The following is a 16,406-nucleotide window of genomic DNA, read 5'->3' on the forward strand; positions in this document are numbered from 1 at the left end:
CACCCTGAGCCCGGCTTCGGCTGGGGAGGGTGGGATATAAATAAAATTTATTATTATTATTATTATTATTATTATTATTATTATTATTATTATTATTATTATTATTTCCTGTTGCTTCCAGCAGAGTTGAGCCATTGCAGTTAGTAGCTATCAATAGCTCTATTCTCCATGAATTTGTCCAGTCTTCTTTTAAAGCCACCCAAGTCGGTGTCCATCGTTTTGGAATTATTAATTTTGTGCCTCCAGATCAGACATGCTCAACTTGTTGACCGCGATTGACAGATGGATTGCTGTGGTGCTCCAGGTCGATCGTGGGATTAAATAAAGTGGGCAATGAATGTTCGTGCGTTCTGGTGCTAGGTTCCATTGCCACTGTTGCCGCTGGAAAAGCTTCTATTCCCTGCGGTGGCGGCAGAGTGGGGAAAGGAGGGAGGGTGGCGGAGTGTTGTGCAAGCGTTTCTTTGCACTCCCCCCCCCCCGAAAGCTCAATAACTGGGCAAAGCTCCCCCAAACAAGTTCTTGCCAATGACAATGGGTAGATTTTTTAAATACTGGGAGTAGATCGCAGTCTCTTGGGAGTTGGATGTGCGTGCTCTAGATGAACAAAACTGAGTCTGGTATTGAAATAATTCTGCCTAAAAATATGGTTCAAAGCTTTACCTCGCAAAACTTAAACTCAAACAACTTAATAACAAAGTTACATTCACTTAGTGAGCACAATTCAAAGTGTTGGTGCTGACCTTTAAAGCCCTAAACGGCCTCGGTCCTGTATACCTGAAGGAGCGTCTCCACCCCCATCATCCAGCCCGGACACTGAGGTCCAGCGCCGAGGGCCTTCTGGCGGTTCCCTCACTGCAAGAAGTGAGGTTACAGGGAACCAGGCAGAGGGCCTTCTCGGTAGTGGCACCCATCCATCAGATGTCAAAGAGATAAACAACTACCTGACATTTAGAAGACATCTGAAGGCAGTCCTGTTCAGGGAAGTTTTTAATGTGTGACATTTTAATGTATTTTTAATCTTCGTTGGAGGCCGCCCAGAGTGGCTGGGGAAACCCAGCCAGTTGGGTGGGGTACAAATAATAAATTATTATTATTATTAGTGATGCATTTTTGTTCTGAGGTTATGCTTATGGAATGGCCAGAACCCTACAGTTGTACATCCAAAGTGGCTTCCAGCATATCCGTTTATGACTCTTGGAGCGAGGCTGAAACTGGTGCCATCATGTGACGAGGCCGTGCAACATCCATGCGTTTAATCTCTCTTATTTTCATCAACGTGCATTCTAAACGTGTTTTTGGTGGCTTGGGCAGGACACATCGGTGCCTATTGCTGCTCCTGGAGGGAACGAAGGTACGTTTCACCTGCTGCAGCCTAAGGAAGAGGAAGATGTCAAGCCAAAATCCGCACCCCAAATGCTCCCCGTGAAAGGGCGCCCGGCCCACAGCCTGGAGAACGCCGAAGGACCCTCCACAAGTGCCGCCGCAACGAAACGAAAAGTGAAGTCGGAAGAGTCTGAAGAAGATTTTACATTCGACGAGCCTCCTTTAAAAAAATCAAAATCAGCCACATGTCCTCAGGGAAAGCCTGTGAAATGTGCGGCGAGTGCCAAATTGGACGAAGACCATAAAATGAACTGGGACATTGTGCAGGTATGAGATCTTTTCCCTTTCATAACAAAGCTCACATAAACCTGTTGCAGCATAAAGAAAGCCTGTGGTCTGGACCGAGGCATGAATTTGGTTTCTGTTGTATATAATAGCAGTGCTGGATGTATTCCAGGAAGCAAATTAGCCTTTATTTATTTTTATAAAATAAATTGCATACTTTCCCCTGTTCTAATGAGAACCTACCCTGAGCGAAAGCAATGGCGCAGGAAGGTTACAATTAGTGTTGGGTTTCATGAGGGAATATCAAAAAGAGGTCATTCAGATATTTGTGAACAGAATGGCGGGGGAGGGGGGAATAGGAGGTTTCTGTGTTTCAAACTATTGAACTTGGCTTTACAAACTCCACAGGTAGGGAGATACTGAAAAATTAAAAAAGAACGGTGTATCTTGTTCGCCTTCATTCTGGTTTACAGGTTTTAAAGCTTATTCATAAAAGAAGTACAACAGTTTTATAGGCAGTTAATTCCCATTCCCAATATTTTATATTGGGAATGGATGTAACTCAGTGATAGAGCACCTTCTTTGCATGCAGAAGATCCCAGATTGAATCCCTGGCATCTCCAGGTACGGCTCAGGATTGCCCCCTGCCTGAAACTTTGGAGAGATGCTGCCATTCAGTGTAGACACATCTGGGGTGAATTGACCCAATGAGCTGACTCTATATAAGGCAGTTGTTTCCTATGTCCCCATTTCTTTTTAAGCATTAGCTGCTCTGAGGTAATTTTTGAGGTATTTAATTTTAAAACAACAAGAAATCAACATGGCTTCAATAATAATAACAAACAAACAAATATTAATTTATTTATACCCTGTCCATCTGGCTCCCAGCAGAATACAGTGGTACCTCAGGTTAAGTACTTAATTTGTTCCGGAGGTCTGTTCTTAACCTGAAACTGTTCTTAACCTGAAGCACCACTTTATCTAATGGGGCCCCCTGCTGCTGCCACGCCGCTGAAGCACGATTTCTGTTCTCATCCTGAAACAAAGTTCTTAACCTGAAGCACTATTTCTGGGTTACCTGAAGCGTCTGTAACCTGAAGAGTACGTAACCTGAGGTACCACTGTATGATAAAGACATCAAACATTAAGAACTTCCCTAAACAGGACTGCCTTCAGATGTCTTCTGAAAGTCAGATAGTTTTTTATTTCCTTGACATCTGATGGGTGGGTGTGGCAGGAGGTGGCAAGAGGTATGCTTGCCAGAGGCCAGATCTGACAGCCCTCCCCGCTGCCTGGAGCCTGCTGCCACGAGGACATTGCCGTACCTTGCCTCCTGGGTGAGCTGGCCTTGGCTGCTGGAGATTGAGATTTTTTGGGGTGGGTGGGTTGCCAGGCTTATTCTTCACTGCCAGGAGAAAAGAGAAGGAGCTCTTTTGCTTCTGTTGCCTCACCCCAGCCTGTCCTCTCCCACACAGTACAGTGGTACTTCAAGTAACAAACGCATCAGGTTACAAATGCTTCAGGTTGCAAACTCTGCTAACCGGGAAGACTTACCTCGAGCTGAGAACTTTGCCCCAGGATGAGAACAGAAATCGTGTGCCGGGGGCGTAGCGGCAGCAAGAGGCCCCATTAGCGAAAGCACGCCTCTAGTTAAGAACAGTTTCAAGTTAAGAACAGACCTCTGGAACAAATTAAGTTCATAACTACAGGTACCACTGTACTGGGCTGCACAAGCTTATACAGTCATACTTTGATTCTCAGATTTAATCCATTCTGGGAGTCCGTTTGACTCTGGAAACAGTTCAAAAACCAAGGCGCGGCTTCCAATGGGCTGCAGGAGCTTCCTGCAGCCAGTCAGAAGCCACGTCAGACATTCGGCTTCCAAAAAATGTTTGCAAACCGGAATACTCACTTCTGGGTTTACAACGTTCGGGAGTTGATTTGTTCAACAACTAAGGTGCTTGACTACCAAGGTACCACACTACAACAACAACCCTCTTTTGTGAGAATGCCAATTGACGACCCCAAGGTGGTTGTCACCTATGGAAGCTAAGGCTTTGAAAAAACCCAATATGGAGGCCAAGTGGCCAAAATATTGGGAGATACTGGAACAAAACGGAGACACACTGAGATTGCAGAGTTTTGAGAAATTAAAAGATAAAGTGCGAGATTGGTTACATTATTATCAAATCAGAGAGGTTTTTAATATGGACAAAAAATTAGGCTTCCAGGTGGAAAAATCGAAATTAGAAACAGAATTGTTAGAACCTAAAACTAAGGTACTTTCAAGAATGTACAACTTGCTGTTAAAATGTTCACTCAGGATGAAACGGTCAAATCAGCTATGATTAAGTGGGCGCAAGACATTGGTCATAATATTATGTTTGCTGACTGTGAACGGTTGTGGACCACCGGTGTGAAATTTACGGCATGTAATGCCTTAAAAGAAAATATTATGAAAATGATATATATAGGTGGTACATGACCCCAGTCAAGCTTGCAAAAGTATATCATTTGCCTGACAATAAATGTTGGAAATGTAAGGAAGCTGAGGGAACATTCTTTCACCTTTGGTGGACGTGCCCAAAGGTCAAGGCTTTCTGGGAAATGATCTATAATGAACTGAAAAAGGTATTCAAATATACCTTCCCTAAGAAACCAGAGGCCTTCCTCTTGGGCATTGTCGGCCAAATGGTGTCAATTAAGGACAGAACGTTTTTTATGTATGCAACAACAGCAGCAAGAATTCTCATCGCAAAACACTGGAAGACACAAGATCTGCCCACTCTGGAAGAATGGCAGATGCAAGTGATAGACTACATGGAATTGGCAGAAATGACTGGCAGAATCCGAGACCTGGGAGAAGAGCTAGTGGAAGAGGACTGGAAGAAATTTAAAAAATACAGTGGTGCCTCGCAAGACGAAATTAATTCGTTCCGCAAGTCTCTTCGTCTTGCGAGTTTTTCGTCTTGTGATGCACGGTTTCCCATAGGAATGCATTGAAAATCAATTAATGCGTTCCTAGGGAAACCGCCTTCAGACCAGGTCCGGGGACAGTCTGTCCCCCGACCTCTTCTGAAGGCTGGGGGGGAGGGACAAGGGCTTTTCTTCCCACCCCCAGCATTTTAAAAAACCCCAGGACAGCGGAGGACTTCTCCGCTGTCCGGGGCAATCTTAAAATGCTGGCGGGCGGCATTTTAAAATCGCCCGGGACAGCGGAGGACTTCAGTGCGTTTCTCCGCTGTCCCGGATGGCTTTTGAAGGCAGTCAGGGGGGAGCAAGGACTTTCGCCCCCCGCCCGCCTTCAGAAGAGGTCCTTGACCTCTTCTGAAGGCGGGCGGGGGCGAAAGCCTTTGCTCCCCCCTGCCTGCCTTCCCGGGAGAGCGGAGAAAGGCAGCGCGTTTCTCCGCTGTCCTGGACGGCTTTTGAAGGCAGACTTTTGAAAGCCGTCCGGGACAGCGGAGAAACGCAGCGCGCCATTCCCGTTGTCCCCCGACTTGGCTAGAAGGCTGGCGGGGGGGAGGAGCCTGCACCTCCCCGTCGCCAGCCCCGCAAACTCGGGGGACAACGGGAGAGGCGCAGCGCGCCCTTCCCGCTGTCCCCCGACTTGGCTGGAAGGCTGGCGGGGGGGAGAAGCCTGCTCCTCCCCGTCGCCAGCCCCGCAAACTTGGGGGACAGCGGGAGAGGCGCAGCGCGCCCTTCCCGCTGCCCCCCGACTTGGCTGGAAGGCTGGCGGGGGGAGAAGCCTGCTCCTCCCCGTCGCCAGCCCTGCAAACTCGGGGGACAGCGGGAGAGGCGCAGCGCGCCCTTCCCGCTGCCCCCCGACTTGGCTGGAAGGCTGGCGGGGGGAGAAGCCTGCTCCTCCCCGTCGCCAGCCCCGCAAACTCGGGGGACAGCGGGAGAGGCGCAGCGCGCCCTTCCCGCTGCCCCCCCGACTTGGCTGGAAGGCTGGCGGGGGGAGAAGCCTGCTCCTCCCCGTCGCCAGCCCCGCAAACTCGGGGGACAGCGGGAGAGGCGCAGCGCGCCCTTCCCGCTGCCCCCCGACTTGGCTGGAAGGCTGGCGGGGGGAGAAGCCTGCTCCTCCCCGTCGCCAGCCCCGCAAACTCGGGGGACAGCGGGAGAGGCGCAGCGCGCCATCCCGCTGTCTCCCGACATGGTTTGGAGGCTGGCGGAGGGCTTCCTCCTCCCCCAGCCCCGCAAGCTCCCAGAGCCATGCCAAAGCTGCGCGCAGGCATGGCTCTGGGTCCCGTTCTGGGGGAGGGGTCCCGTTCTGGGGGAGCTCGGGCTTCCCCCGCCCCAGCCCCACGCCTGGCGGTGGGGGAATAAATCCCCCCCCCCTTTATTTCCCTCCGCCCCCCCCCCCAGGCTTCGGAGGAGGTCCGAGGACAGAGGGGAAGACGCGCTGCGCTTCTCCGCTGTCCCGGAGATTTCCCTATGGGCTGTCGTCTTGCGAAGCAAGCCCATAGGGAAATTCGTTTTGCGAAGCGCCTCCAAAACGGAAAACCCTTTCGTCTAGCGGGTTTTCCGTCTTGCGAGGCGTTCGTCTTGCGGGGCACCACTGTACTTGCAAAAACATTGTAAAATGATTGAATGTTAAAATGATGCAGCATATAAAGATAATATGGCATTAGTGACAAAGCTGAAAGGAATATGCAAAAAATACTCTATAAGAAATAAGGGTGAAAAGGTTAGAATAACATTATGTCAGATTTAAATAAAATGATATCAAGGGAAAAATGGGTAACATAATAGTTGAAATGCATAACATACAATAAGATTTGAAAGAGGGTAAGATATTGCTGAATATGATTGTGTAAAAGGGAACACAGAAAAGGGAGATGTGAGGAAGTCAGGAAAGAGGGTTATGAAGGTAATAAGTAAGAAACAGGATCTCTATGTTTTCTTTATTTTTCTTTTGTCTTTGTATGTCTTTTTTTCTGTATTTGTTATAATTGTGAAGTTTGTTTAATTGTTCAAAATTTCAATAAATATCTTTAAAAATAATGATAATAATAAAGAGAATGCCAATTGACTTGCTGGGCTTCTTATTTACTGTTTCAGGTCTTGTCGCAAAGGACTGGCGTTGAAGAATGGGTGTGTGCGAACATAATCCGCCTCTTCAACGACGACAATACTATTCCTTTCATTGCCCGGTATCGAAAAGAGCTTATAAACAACATGGAGGCCGATGCGTTGCGTGAAGTGCAGCAGACGCTGGAAGAACTACAGTATGCTGTGGGGTGGAGGGTGGTGGCAATGGAAAGGGACAGAGGACACATAAAAAGTCAATAATAATAATAATAAGTTTTAAATTACGGCATTCCCTTCACTTGCAGGTCCCAGGGCAGGGCAGGTTGCAACCATTTAAAATTAAAAACAGTCAAAGCAGATTGTAATCATAGGAATCGGGTAGGCCTTGGTCACCAAAAGCTGTATAGTGAAGGTACCAAACACACTTTTGTGGGGCAGGAATTCCACAACTTATGGTCTACCATAGAGAATATCCTCTCTTGCCCCCAACCACAAGTGGTGGAACTACTGAGAGTGCCCCTTCTGCTGAGAGGGTCTGTAGAGAAGGACATGGCCTTTCAGATATTTTGAGCCTAAGATGTTTAGAGTATTTAAATTCTTATAACAGTAATAATAATTTATTATTTATACCCAGCCCATCTGGCTGGGTTTCCCCAGCCACTCTGGGCGGGTCCCAAAAGAATATTAAAATCATGATAAAAAATCAAACATTGAAAACTTCCCTAAACAGGGCTGCCTTCATATGTCTTCTAAAAGACAGATAGTTGTTTATTTCCTTGACTTCTGATGGGAGGGCGTTCCACAGGGCGGGCGTCACTGCCGAGAAGGCCCTCTGCCTGGTTCCCTGTAACCTCACTTCTCGCAGTGAGGGAACCGCCAGAAGGCCCTCAGCGCTGGACCTCAGCTGAGCAATGGGGGTGGAGACGCTCATTCAAGTATACTGGGCTGAGGCCATTTATGGCTTTAAAGGTCAGCACCAGCACTTTGAATTGTGCTCAGAAACATACTGGGAACCAGTGTTAGATCTTTCAGGACCAATGTTATATGGTCTCAGCAGCCATTCCTAGTCACCAGTCTAGCTGCCACATTCTGGATTAATCATCATCATGAATTTGTAAAAAATGAAAAAACCTTGTCCAAGTTTTCTAGGCGACACAAATGGATGTCTAAGAAACATTACTAAGGGAATTGGTTTCTAGTAAAGGAGGTGCCTCCCCTAAAACTAGAACTTGTTTTCAGGTGAGCAGAAGCTACATAGGAGGCTGTCAGCCATCTAGTTCAGTCTTGTCTACACTGACTGACAGAGGTTCTCCAGGGTTTTAGGAAGGAGCTTCTCCTAACCTTTCCTGGAGATGCTGAAGACCTAACCTGAGACCTTCTGCATGCAAACCAGTTCCTCTACTACTTCGCTGGGGCCCTTTCCCAATGCTCTAACAGTGGTTCTCAACCTGTGGATCCCCAGATGTTGTTGGACTACAACTTCCATCATCCCTCAGCTCTGGCCTTGGTAGCTAGGGGTGATGGAAGTTGTAGTCCAACAACATTTGGGGACCCACAGGTTGAGAAAGGCTGCCTAGAAGGATGTTCTGGTACATTGCCTTCCTACAGGCCTTTAGGTTGGGAGAGATATAATATAGGAAATGCATTAATCTCTAAGGAGCTGGCTTGCCCACTGCCAGTTTGTCCAGGGTGGATTGCAGAACCTGTCTGAGATGCCACAGTCCACTCCAAAGTTTTGGTGGAGCTGAATGAATTAGCTCCAGTTCGAGACCGTTTAATGGACACATTGCCTTGGCTTGGGAAGTTGCCCTTTCTGTCGATGAAGTGGGACACTATGTAAATGTACTCTACGTCCCTTGCAGTCGCAGAGTCCATGCAGATTTCTTTCTTCACACTGGGAGATGCCTGCAGAATTAGGAGTGGTGTGTCTACATGTGCATTAATTGGTATGACATTCACCTCCTTTGCTTTTTAATCTTAGGACTGTCGCGAAAAAAGTTCATGCTTCGATCCAGAAACTTAAGAAAGAAGGAAAACTATCGGAAAGCCTTTTGACTGCTTTATTAAACTGCAGAACCTTGGAGGAGTTGGACCACGTGGTTAGTATCTTCTTTTTAAAATGTAAATCCAGTAGATTCTTTTAAAGCAGTGCTTTATCCAACATCCATGCCCCTATCCACAAATGTTTTGTCTTCTGAGAACCTCTTCCTCATTGCAGAGGATTATGGGGGTGAATACTAGGATGCATTCTCAATTAGGAACATAGGAAGAATGCCTTATGCCAAGTCAAACCATCTGGCTCAACATTGTCTAGAAGAATGTTTTTATAAGGCTTAGAGTGTACTTTTTCATATAATTGTTATGCAAAGCATTCTGTGTACCTCTTGCGATTTTTGCTATGAACGCTCCTTGTAAAGTGCAAAAAGATAATGAGAATTAGTGGCAGAAAAAAATCAAAGTAAATATTTATTTAAAGCATTTATGAATTGATACTTAAAAATATTGGTTTTCGAATGTAATCTGTTCCGGAAATCCATTCAACTTCCGAAACATTCAAAAACCAGGGATCAAAGTGCTGTTGGCAAAGGGAATGGAGAAAACTGAGAAACGCGCCTCAGAAACTGTTCAACTTCTGAGGTGCGTTCGAAAACAGAAGCATTCACTTCCGGGTTTTCAGTGTTTGGCTTCTGAAACATTCAGCAGCCGAGACATTTGAAAACCGAGGTTTCATTGTATAACATATATAAAGGTAAAGGGACCCCTGACCATTAGGTCCAGTCGTGATCGACTCTCATCTCGCTTTATTGGCCGAGGGAGCCAGCATACAGCTTCCAGGTCATGTGGCCAGCATGACTAAGCCGCTTCTGGCAAACCAGAGCAGCACATGGAAACGCCGTTTATCTTCCCGCCAGAGAGGTACCTATTTATCTACTTGCACTGTGACGTGCTTTTGAACTGCTAGGTTGGGAGGAGCAGGAACCGAGCAACAGGAGCTCACCCCGTTGGGTGAGCTCACCATGGGGATTCGAACCGGAAGTCCTAGGCTCTGTGGTTTAACCCACAGTGCCACCCGCATCCCATATTTATATATAACTATCTATATATTATATATAACTATAACTGAAACAAAAATGCAGCATAAACCTGCAGTAAACAAATAAAACAGGAATTCAGGGGATTTAGTTGTATAAAACAAGGTCCTGTCTTATGGGTCAAGGTAGGGAAATCCTGGGCAACAATATGAGTCTTTACAAGGTGTCTGAAGTAACTGATGGTTGCTGCTTCACAAATTTTTATTGTGGTTTTTATATTGTCATATGCCGTGAACCGTCCTGAAATCAATGGATGAAAGGTGGTATACCAATTTTAATAATTAATAATAATAATAATATGGTGGAGGGAAGGGCATTCAGATTGCAGGGCCAATGGCAGAAAATGCCTGTTTTCTTGTCACTGCCCTTTTTAATATTTTCTTTAACAAAATTTATATACAATTTGATTGTAAAAGTTACAGATAGGTAGCCGTGTTGGTCTGCCATAGTCAAAACAAAAAAAATTCCTTCCAGTAGCACCTTAAAGACCAACTAAGTTAGTTCTTGGTATGAGCTTTCGTGTGCATGCACACTGAAGAAGTATCTGTATCTGAAGAAGTGTGCATGCACACGAAAGCTCATACCAAGAACTAACTTAGTTGGTCTTTAAGGTGCTACTGGAAGGAATTTTTTTTGTTTTGATTGTTAAAAAAATACTTTCTAGGTGGTTTACAAAAACGTAAAATAAAATACTAAAATCGTTCATTTAAAACAGGTATTAAAATCTCCAAAAGATTATTAAGATTAACACTAGCTTAGAAAACACATAACACATAGAAATACACATAACCTATATGTGTGTCTGGGTAGGCTTGCCTAAACAAAAATGTTTTAACCAGGTGCCGAAACGAGAAGAGTAAAGATGTCAATAGGCAGGGCGTTCCAGAGTGCAGATGCTACCATGGAAAAATATGTATTACTTACAAATACAGAACAAATGTTATGTGACTCCTATAATAGTGCTAGTTCCACAGACTGAAGGGGCAGACTGGGTATATGTGGGGTCAGGCGATCACATGAACAAGCTGTTCCCAAGCTGTTAAGATGCTAACATCTTGAACATGGCCCCGTAGCAAATGTGCAACCAGTGCTGATCCCTGTGCAGAGACTGACAGGGTCTCACACCTGTCAGCAACTATGCTGCAGCATTCTGAATTTAACTACAGCTTCCAGATTGAGGGCAAGGGAAGCACTACATAGAGCGCAATGCAGTAATCCAACCTTGAAGTTACCAGCGCTCTGTGATATTCTGTAGAGTGTGGAGCCACATGCATTTTACATCCAGCCTCTGTTCTCTATCCTAGTATGCGCCGTATAAAACGGGAAGCAAAGGAACAAAAGCACAAAGAGCCAGGCAACTGGGATTAGACCATGCTGCAAATTTGCTCATTGAGAACCCAAGAGAACTCAACCTACACTCTTATGTCAAGTCCAGTGTCGAAGGTAAGGGCGTCCTTTACTGAAGCAGAGAGTGTTGTGCAGTGGCTAGAGTGTCAGACTAGGACCTAGGAGACAAGGGTTTGATTCCTCACTTGGCTGTGAAGCTTACTGGGTGACCATGGGCCAGCCACCATCTCTCAGCCTAACCTGCCTCACAGGGTTGTTGCGAGGATAAAATGGGGAGTAAGAGAACCATGTACATCACCATGATCTGCTTGGAGGAAAAGGCGGTATATAGATCTATATTTAAAAAATACATCTGCCTTGAGAGGCAATGGAGTTCACCTCTAAGGGTGAAATCAAACTGCTGAATAATCTCAATATCTCAATATTTGTAGATATTTGTAGAATAAATTTAGAAGAAATTCTTCCAATTTTTCTTCTTATTTTCTCTTTATTTTTTCTTCTTCTTTTCTCTTTTGTTCCTTTTTTCATATATATGTGCTTATTTGAAATATATATGTATGCATGTATTTGCAATATTTTGCTTATATTTTGTAACAATTATGTTAAATAAACCAAAAATTAAAAAATCAAACTGCTGAAGAATCACAGCGCCTGCTGTGGCTGCAGAGACCGTTAACTTGCAACTGCTGCCTCCTGCATTGTTTTTGTTGCGTTAGCAAAAACAGGACTGGGCTGCCCAGGCGACAAGATCCTTACTGACATGGTCCAAAGGAAAGCAGAGTAATACATTTGGCACCAGCTTGGCTGCAGGAGTTGCCGGAAGGAGGCATACAAGACACCATCCAACCATCTTAGGGACCCCACTGTGGATTTGTGTAGGGTTTCCTCCTTTTCTTCTCCTGAAGATGTCCCACTAGGCAGTGGGTATAACTGCAATAATAATACAGTGGTACCCCGCAAGACGAACGCCTCGCAAGACGGAAAACCCGCTAGACGAAAGGGTTTTCCGTTTTGGAGGCGCTTCGCAAAACGAATTTCCCTATGGGCTTGCTTCGCAAGACGAAAGCCCATAGGGAAATCTCCGGGGACCTCTTTTAAATGCTAGCGGTGGGGAGCAAAGCCTTTCCCCCCCCTCCGGCCTTCAGAAGAGGTCCAGGAAGGCTGGCGGGGGCCGAAAGGCTTTGCTCCCCACCGCCAGCATTTTAAAAGCAGTCCGGGATAGCAGGGAAGCGCTTCCCGCTATCCCGGATGGCTTTTGAAGGCAGTAGAGGTCCGCGAAGCCTGGGCGCGCTGATCTCAGCGCGTGCAGGCTTCGGCATGCCGGCAACTCTCCGCAAGCAGCGGCAGCGCTGCCGCTGCTTGCGGAGAGGTCCGCGAAGCCTTGGCCGGACAGCTTTTGAAGGCAGGCGGGGGGGGGGAGCAAAGACTTTCGCCCCCGCCAGCCTTCAGAAGAGGTCCTGGACCTCTTCTGAAGGAGGGCGGGGGGCAAATGTCTTTGTCCCCCCTGCCTGCCTTCCCGGGAGAGCGGAGAAACGCAGCGCGTTTCTCCGCTCTCCCGGGAGGGCTTTTAAAGGCAGGCAGGGGGGACAAAGACTTTCGCCCCCCGCCAGCCTTCAGAAGAGGTCCAGGACCTCTTCTGAAGGCTGGCGGGGGGCAAAAGTCTTTGTCCCCCCTGCCTGCCTTCCCAGGGGCTTTTAAATCACCCCGGACAGTGGAGAAGTCCTCCGCTGTCCCGGGGCGATTTTAAAATGCCGCCCGCCAGCATTTTAAGATCGCCCCGGACAGCGGAGAAGCCCTCCGCTGTCCCGGGGTTTTTTAAAATGCTGGGGGTGGGAAGAAAAGCCCTTGTCCCCCCCCCCAGCCTTCAGAAGAGGTCGGGGGACAGACTGTCCCCGGACCTGGTCTGAATTCGGTTTCCCTAGGAACGCATTGATTGATTTTCAATGCATTCCTATGGGAAACCGTGCATCGCAAGACGAAAAACTCGCAAGAAGAAAAAACTTGCGGAACGAATTAATTTCGTCTTGCGAGGCACCACTGTACAGTAAGAATAAATAAAACACCAGTCAACCATCTATTGTATTCTCACAGACCTGCTAAAACAGAACATACAAAGAATAAGGCCCCTATTAATTTCAGAGGCAGATATAAAGAAATGAATGGGAAGTATTGCAGTATTGGATGGGAATAATATTCTGCTTTTGAAGAGGAGAAAATTGCTATTGAAATGTGGGGTTTTTTTTAAAGTCTCCTGTTAAATCACAAATTCTGTATATTTTATTATTGATTGAATGTATCTGTCTTTCAAAGTGACTTGCAAAGATTTAAAATGCAGATACGCCATAAAATAAACACCCACCCATACCAGTAAAAACTCACATAATATGAAGACTTTTCATCCAATCACAATACAAGAAGGAAGAAAATATCCTTTCTTACCCTTCTAAAAAATTAATACCAAGACATGCTGAAAATCACATCAATTTTAAAACCGAAAGCTTGCAACTATATCTAGCAATGTGGCTCCTAGTGTAATTATAGATAAATCTGTAGGGGGCAATATTAGACAGTAAAACGGGCTGGTTTTTATATTATTCTTATAGAGAAGCTAGTAAATACTTTTTTCTAGTTCATCTGTGGAGAAGTTTTTCTTCTTGGTTTTTTTTTTAAAAAAAAGATTAATTGAGCATTTTTTAAAGCACAGGTTCTAAATTTGAATCTGTTAGACAGTGTCCAGCAAAGTAAGGCTTCTCAAATTATCCCTACTCAGGACTGATAGTTAAATATAGCTCCTAAATGTTGGAGCACATCCACAGTGTTGTGGACGTTATCAGGGCATAAAACATAGGAACGAAATGAATAACACAAGGCTCAAATATATTTTCTTCCAGGTCTTTCCACGGTTGAGGAAGTAAAATCTGGAGTGCAGCACATCTTGGCTGACATGATCGCTAAAGATAAAGAGACGCTGGATTTCATCAGAGATTTGTAAGTGCCGTTGTTACAGGCAGTTTGCTTTTATCATAAGCCACTTAAATTCTTATTTTGCAGCTTTTATGCATTCATTTCTGACTGTCTTCATAGGCACAGTGGAAGGGGTTCGTCAGGTATGGATTCAGGTGGAAAACAACACTCCTTAGGTACATAGGAAGCTGTCTTGTAGACCATCTGGCAGCAGTTCTTCAGGGTTTCAGACAGGGGCTTCTCCCAGCCCTACCTGGAGAAGCCAGAGCTTGAAGCTCTGCAAAGAAAGCAGGTGCTCTACTCCACAGCTAAGGCCCTTCCTGTTTGGCCACATTAAAGCCCTTTAAAGCCCTTCACGGCCTAGGACCTTCGTATCTATGGAACCACCTCTCCTGGTATGCCCCGTGGAGGACCTTAAGGTCCAAAAATAGTAACAGCTTAGAGGTCCTGGGCCCTAAGGAAACCAGAGCCAGGACCTTCTCAACACTGGCTCTGGCCTGGTGGAACACTCTGCCTCATGAGACCAGGGCCCTGCAGGATCTGATTTCTTTCCGCAGGGCCTGTAAGACAGAGTTGTACCGCCTGGCCTTTGGCTTGGAATCAACTTGATCCCCTCCCCCTCTTTCCTTTTTCCTTTCTCCTTCTGTGATGGAACTCCTATCTGGGGACTTACCTGGCTTTTTTCTGGCCTACGTAGGACCAGTCTGGATAGTTGGCCTTGGTGAAGACTTGACGTTCTCATCCCCAAAAAAGTTTTTGATTTGAGTTCCTACTGAAATGAGGCTGCATTTTAATGTTTTAATGTTGTATTTTAATCTTGTTTTTAAGTTGTGTTTCAATCAATTGTTTTTATACCTGGTGTCAGCCGCCCTGAGACTGGTCTTGGCTGGGGAGGGCGGGGTATAAATAAAATTTATTATTATTATTATTATTATTATTATTATTATTATTATTATTATGCCAGCATACCACCTGCAGACAGTTGTGTAGCAGCACTGAGTGAGCTCCCAAGTCCTGTCCTTTACAAGGAGGGTGGCAGTGGAGTGTGGTTCAGGGCAGGCAAAAGGGAGGCCCCCGTGGACCTCTGATGTGATCCAGCTGGTTTTCATCTTCTGCATAAACCAGGGATTTCATGTGCAGAGCTATCCAGGCATTTGTGTGCTTAGAAGAATATAGGGAAGCCCAGCACCAGTGCTCCAGATTTGCATGTTGCATGAAGCGAATGCTACTCCATATGAATCAGACCTTGGTCATCCATTGGGGGGGGGGGGCGAAACCCCTGGAACTGGAATCCATTGTGGCCCAACAGTGAACAGGAAGGATCAAAGCAGAATCCTGAATCAGGGCATGGATGCTGGGGTTGCTTGCAGCCAAAGTAGCAGGTTCCATCTTTCGCCGCTTGGCATATGAGCCCTGCTGGATGAGGCCAAAGGCCCATCTAGTGCAACATCCTGTTCTTTTGGAAGACCCAAGCCCAAGAGCCTCTGTCATTTTCTGCTCGGTCTTGCTTTGCTATTGGGATACTTCCTTAATTCTGAAAATCGTTTGTTTAGTTAAAACGTAGTATGATAATAACGGGCAAGTCACTATCAGTCCTTGTAATGACATTAGCATGACTTCTATTTGAATTCTGTTCAATTTTTTTTTTTAAATATAGATGCCAAAGAAAGTACATTTGTATTCAGTCATCCTTGGCAAAAGTGACCTCGAAAAAGGCCAATGAAAAAGATGTCAACAAGTTTCACCTGTACCAGAATTTTTCTTGCAATATAAAGAATATTCAGCACCACCAGGTAGGTACTTAATGATCGCCCCTCCGCTGCATAGAATATTATTTATCTGCTAAACAAATTTGTAGACCATTTAGCAGCAGAAAACCTTGAAAGCAGTGCAACGAAGGGGGTGCACTCTCTTGGGAAGAAGAGGTTTGGACTTTGGGGGTGCTCCACATGACTGGAAGCTCAGATAGCCTTAGTGCCTTTTATCAGCTTTGGTACGCTAACTATGGCTGTTCTTGGACAGGGATAATCTGGCTATGGTGATCCATGCAGAGGTAAACTCAAAGCTTGGTTTTTTGCAGGTGATCTGTGTGGTGGCTGTCTTTGTGCCTGACACAGAGGCTCCATCTGGTGCAAAGCACCGTGGCTAGACTGTTGATGGGGGCAGATGGTTGCCAGCACATAACTCCAGTGACAGAAGCTACTGGACTGGGTTCAAGGTTCATTTATTAATTTACGAGGCCCTGTAAACTTGGGCCCAGGATACCTCAGGGGGGCAGCCTTACCTCCTTGATCCCTGTCCAATCACAGAGGTCTTTGGGGGAGCTATTCTTGGTGATCCCCTATTGGCCTGTACACACGATTC

General features: G+C 46.0%; 1 protein-coding gene across 2 annotated transcripts in view; it reads left to right on the forward strand.

The window, feature by feature from the left end:
• The window catches only part of SRBD1 (S1 RNA binding domain 1), a 176,151-nt gene that overhangs the window by 7,668 nt on the left and 152,077 nt on the right, over window positions 1–16,406 (forward strand). For both annotated transcript variants that reach the window (XM_028724830.2, XM_028724831.2), the window contains exons 4-9: window positions 1,312–1,650; window positions 6,670–6,836; window positions 8,621–8,738; window positions 11,036–11,174; window positions 13,970–14,066; window positions 15,700–15,835. In XM_028724830.2, the coding sequence (XP_028580663.2) occupies window positions 1,312–1,650; window positions 6,670–6,836; window positions 8,621–8,738; window positions 11,036–11,174; window positions 13,970–14,066; window positions 15,700–15,835 (996 nt within the window). The remainder of the gene's footprint in view (window positions 1–1,311; window positions 1,651–6,669; window positions 6,837–8,620; window positions 8,739–11,035; window positions 11,175–13,969; window positions 14,067–15,699; window positions 15,836–16,406) is intronic.

The sequence above is a fragment of the Podarcis muralis genome, chromosome 3 (assembly GCF_964188315.1).
Source record: "Podarcis muralis chromosome 3, rPodMur119.hap1.1, whole genome shotgun sequence".
Lineage (NCBI taxonomy): Eukaryota > Metazoa > Chordata > Lepidosauria > Squamata > Lacertidae > Podarcis > Podarcis muralis.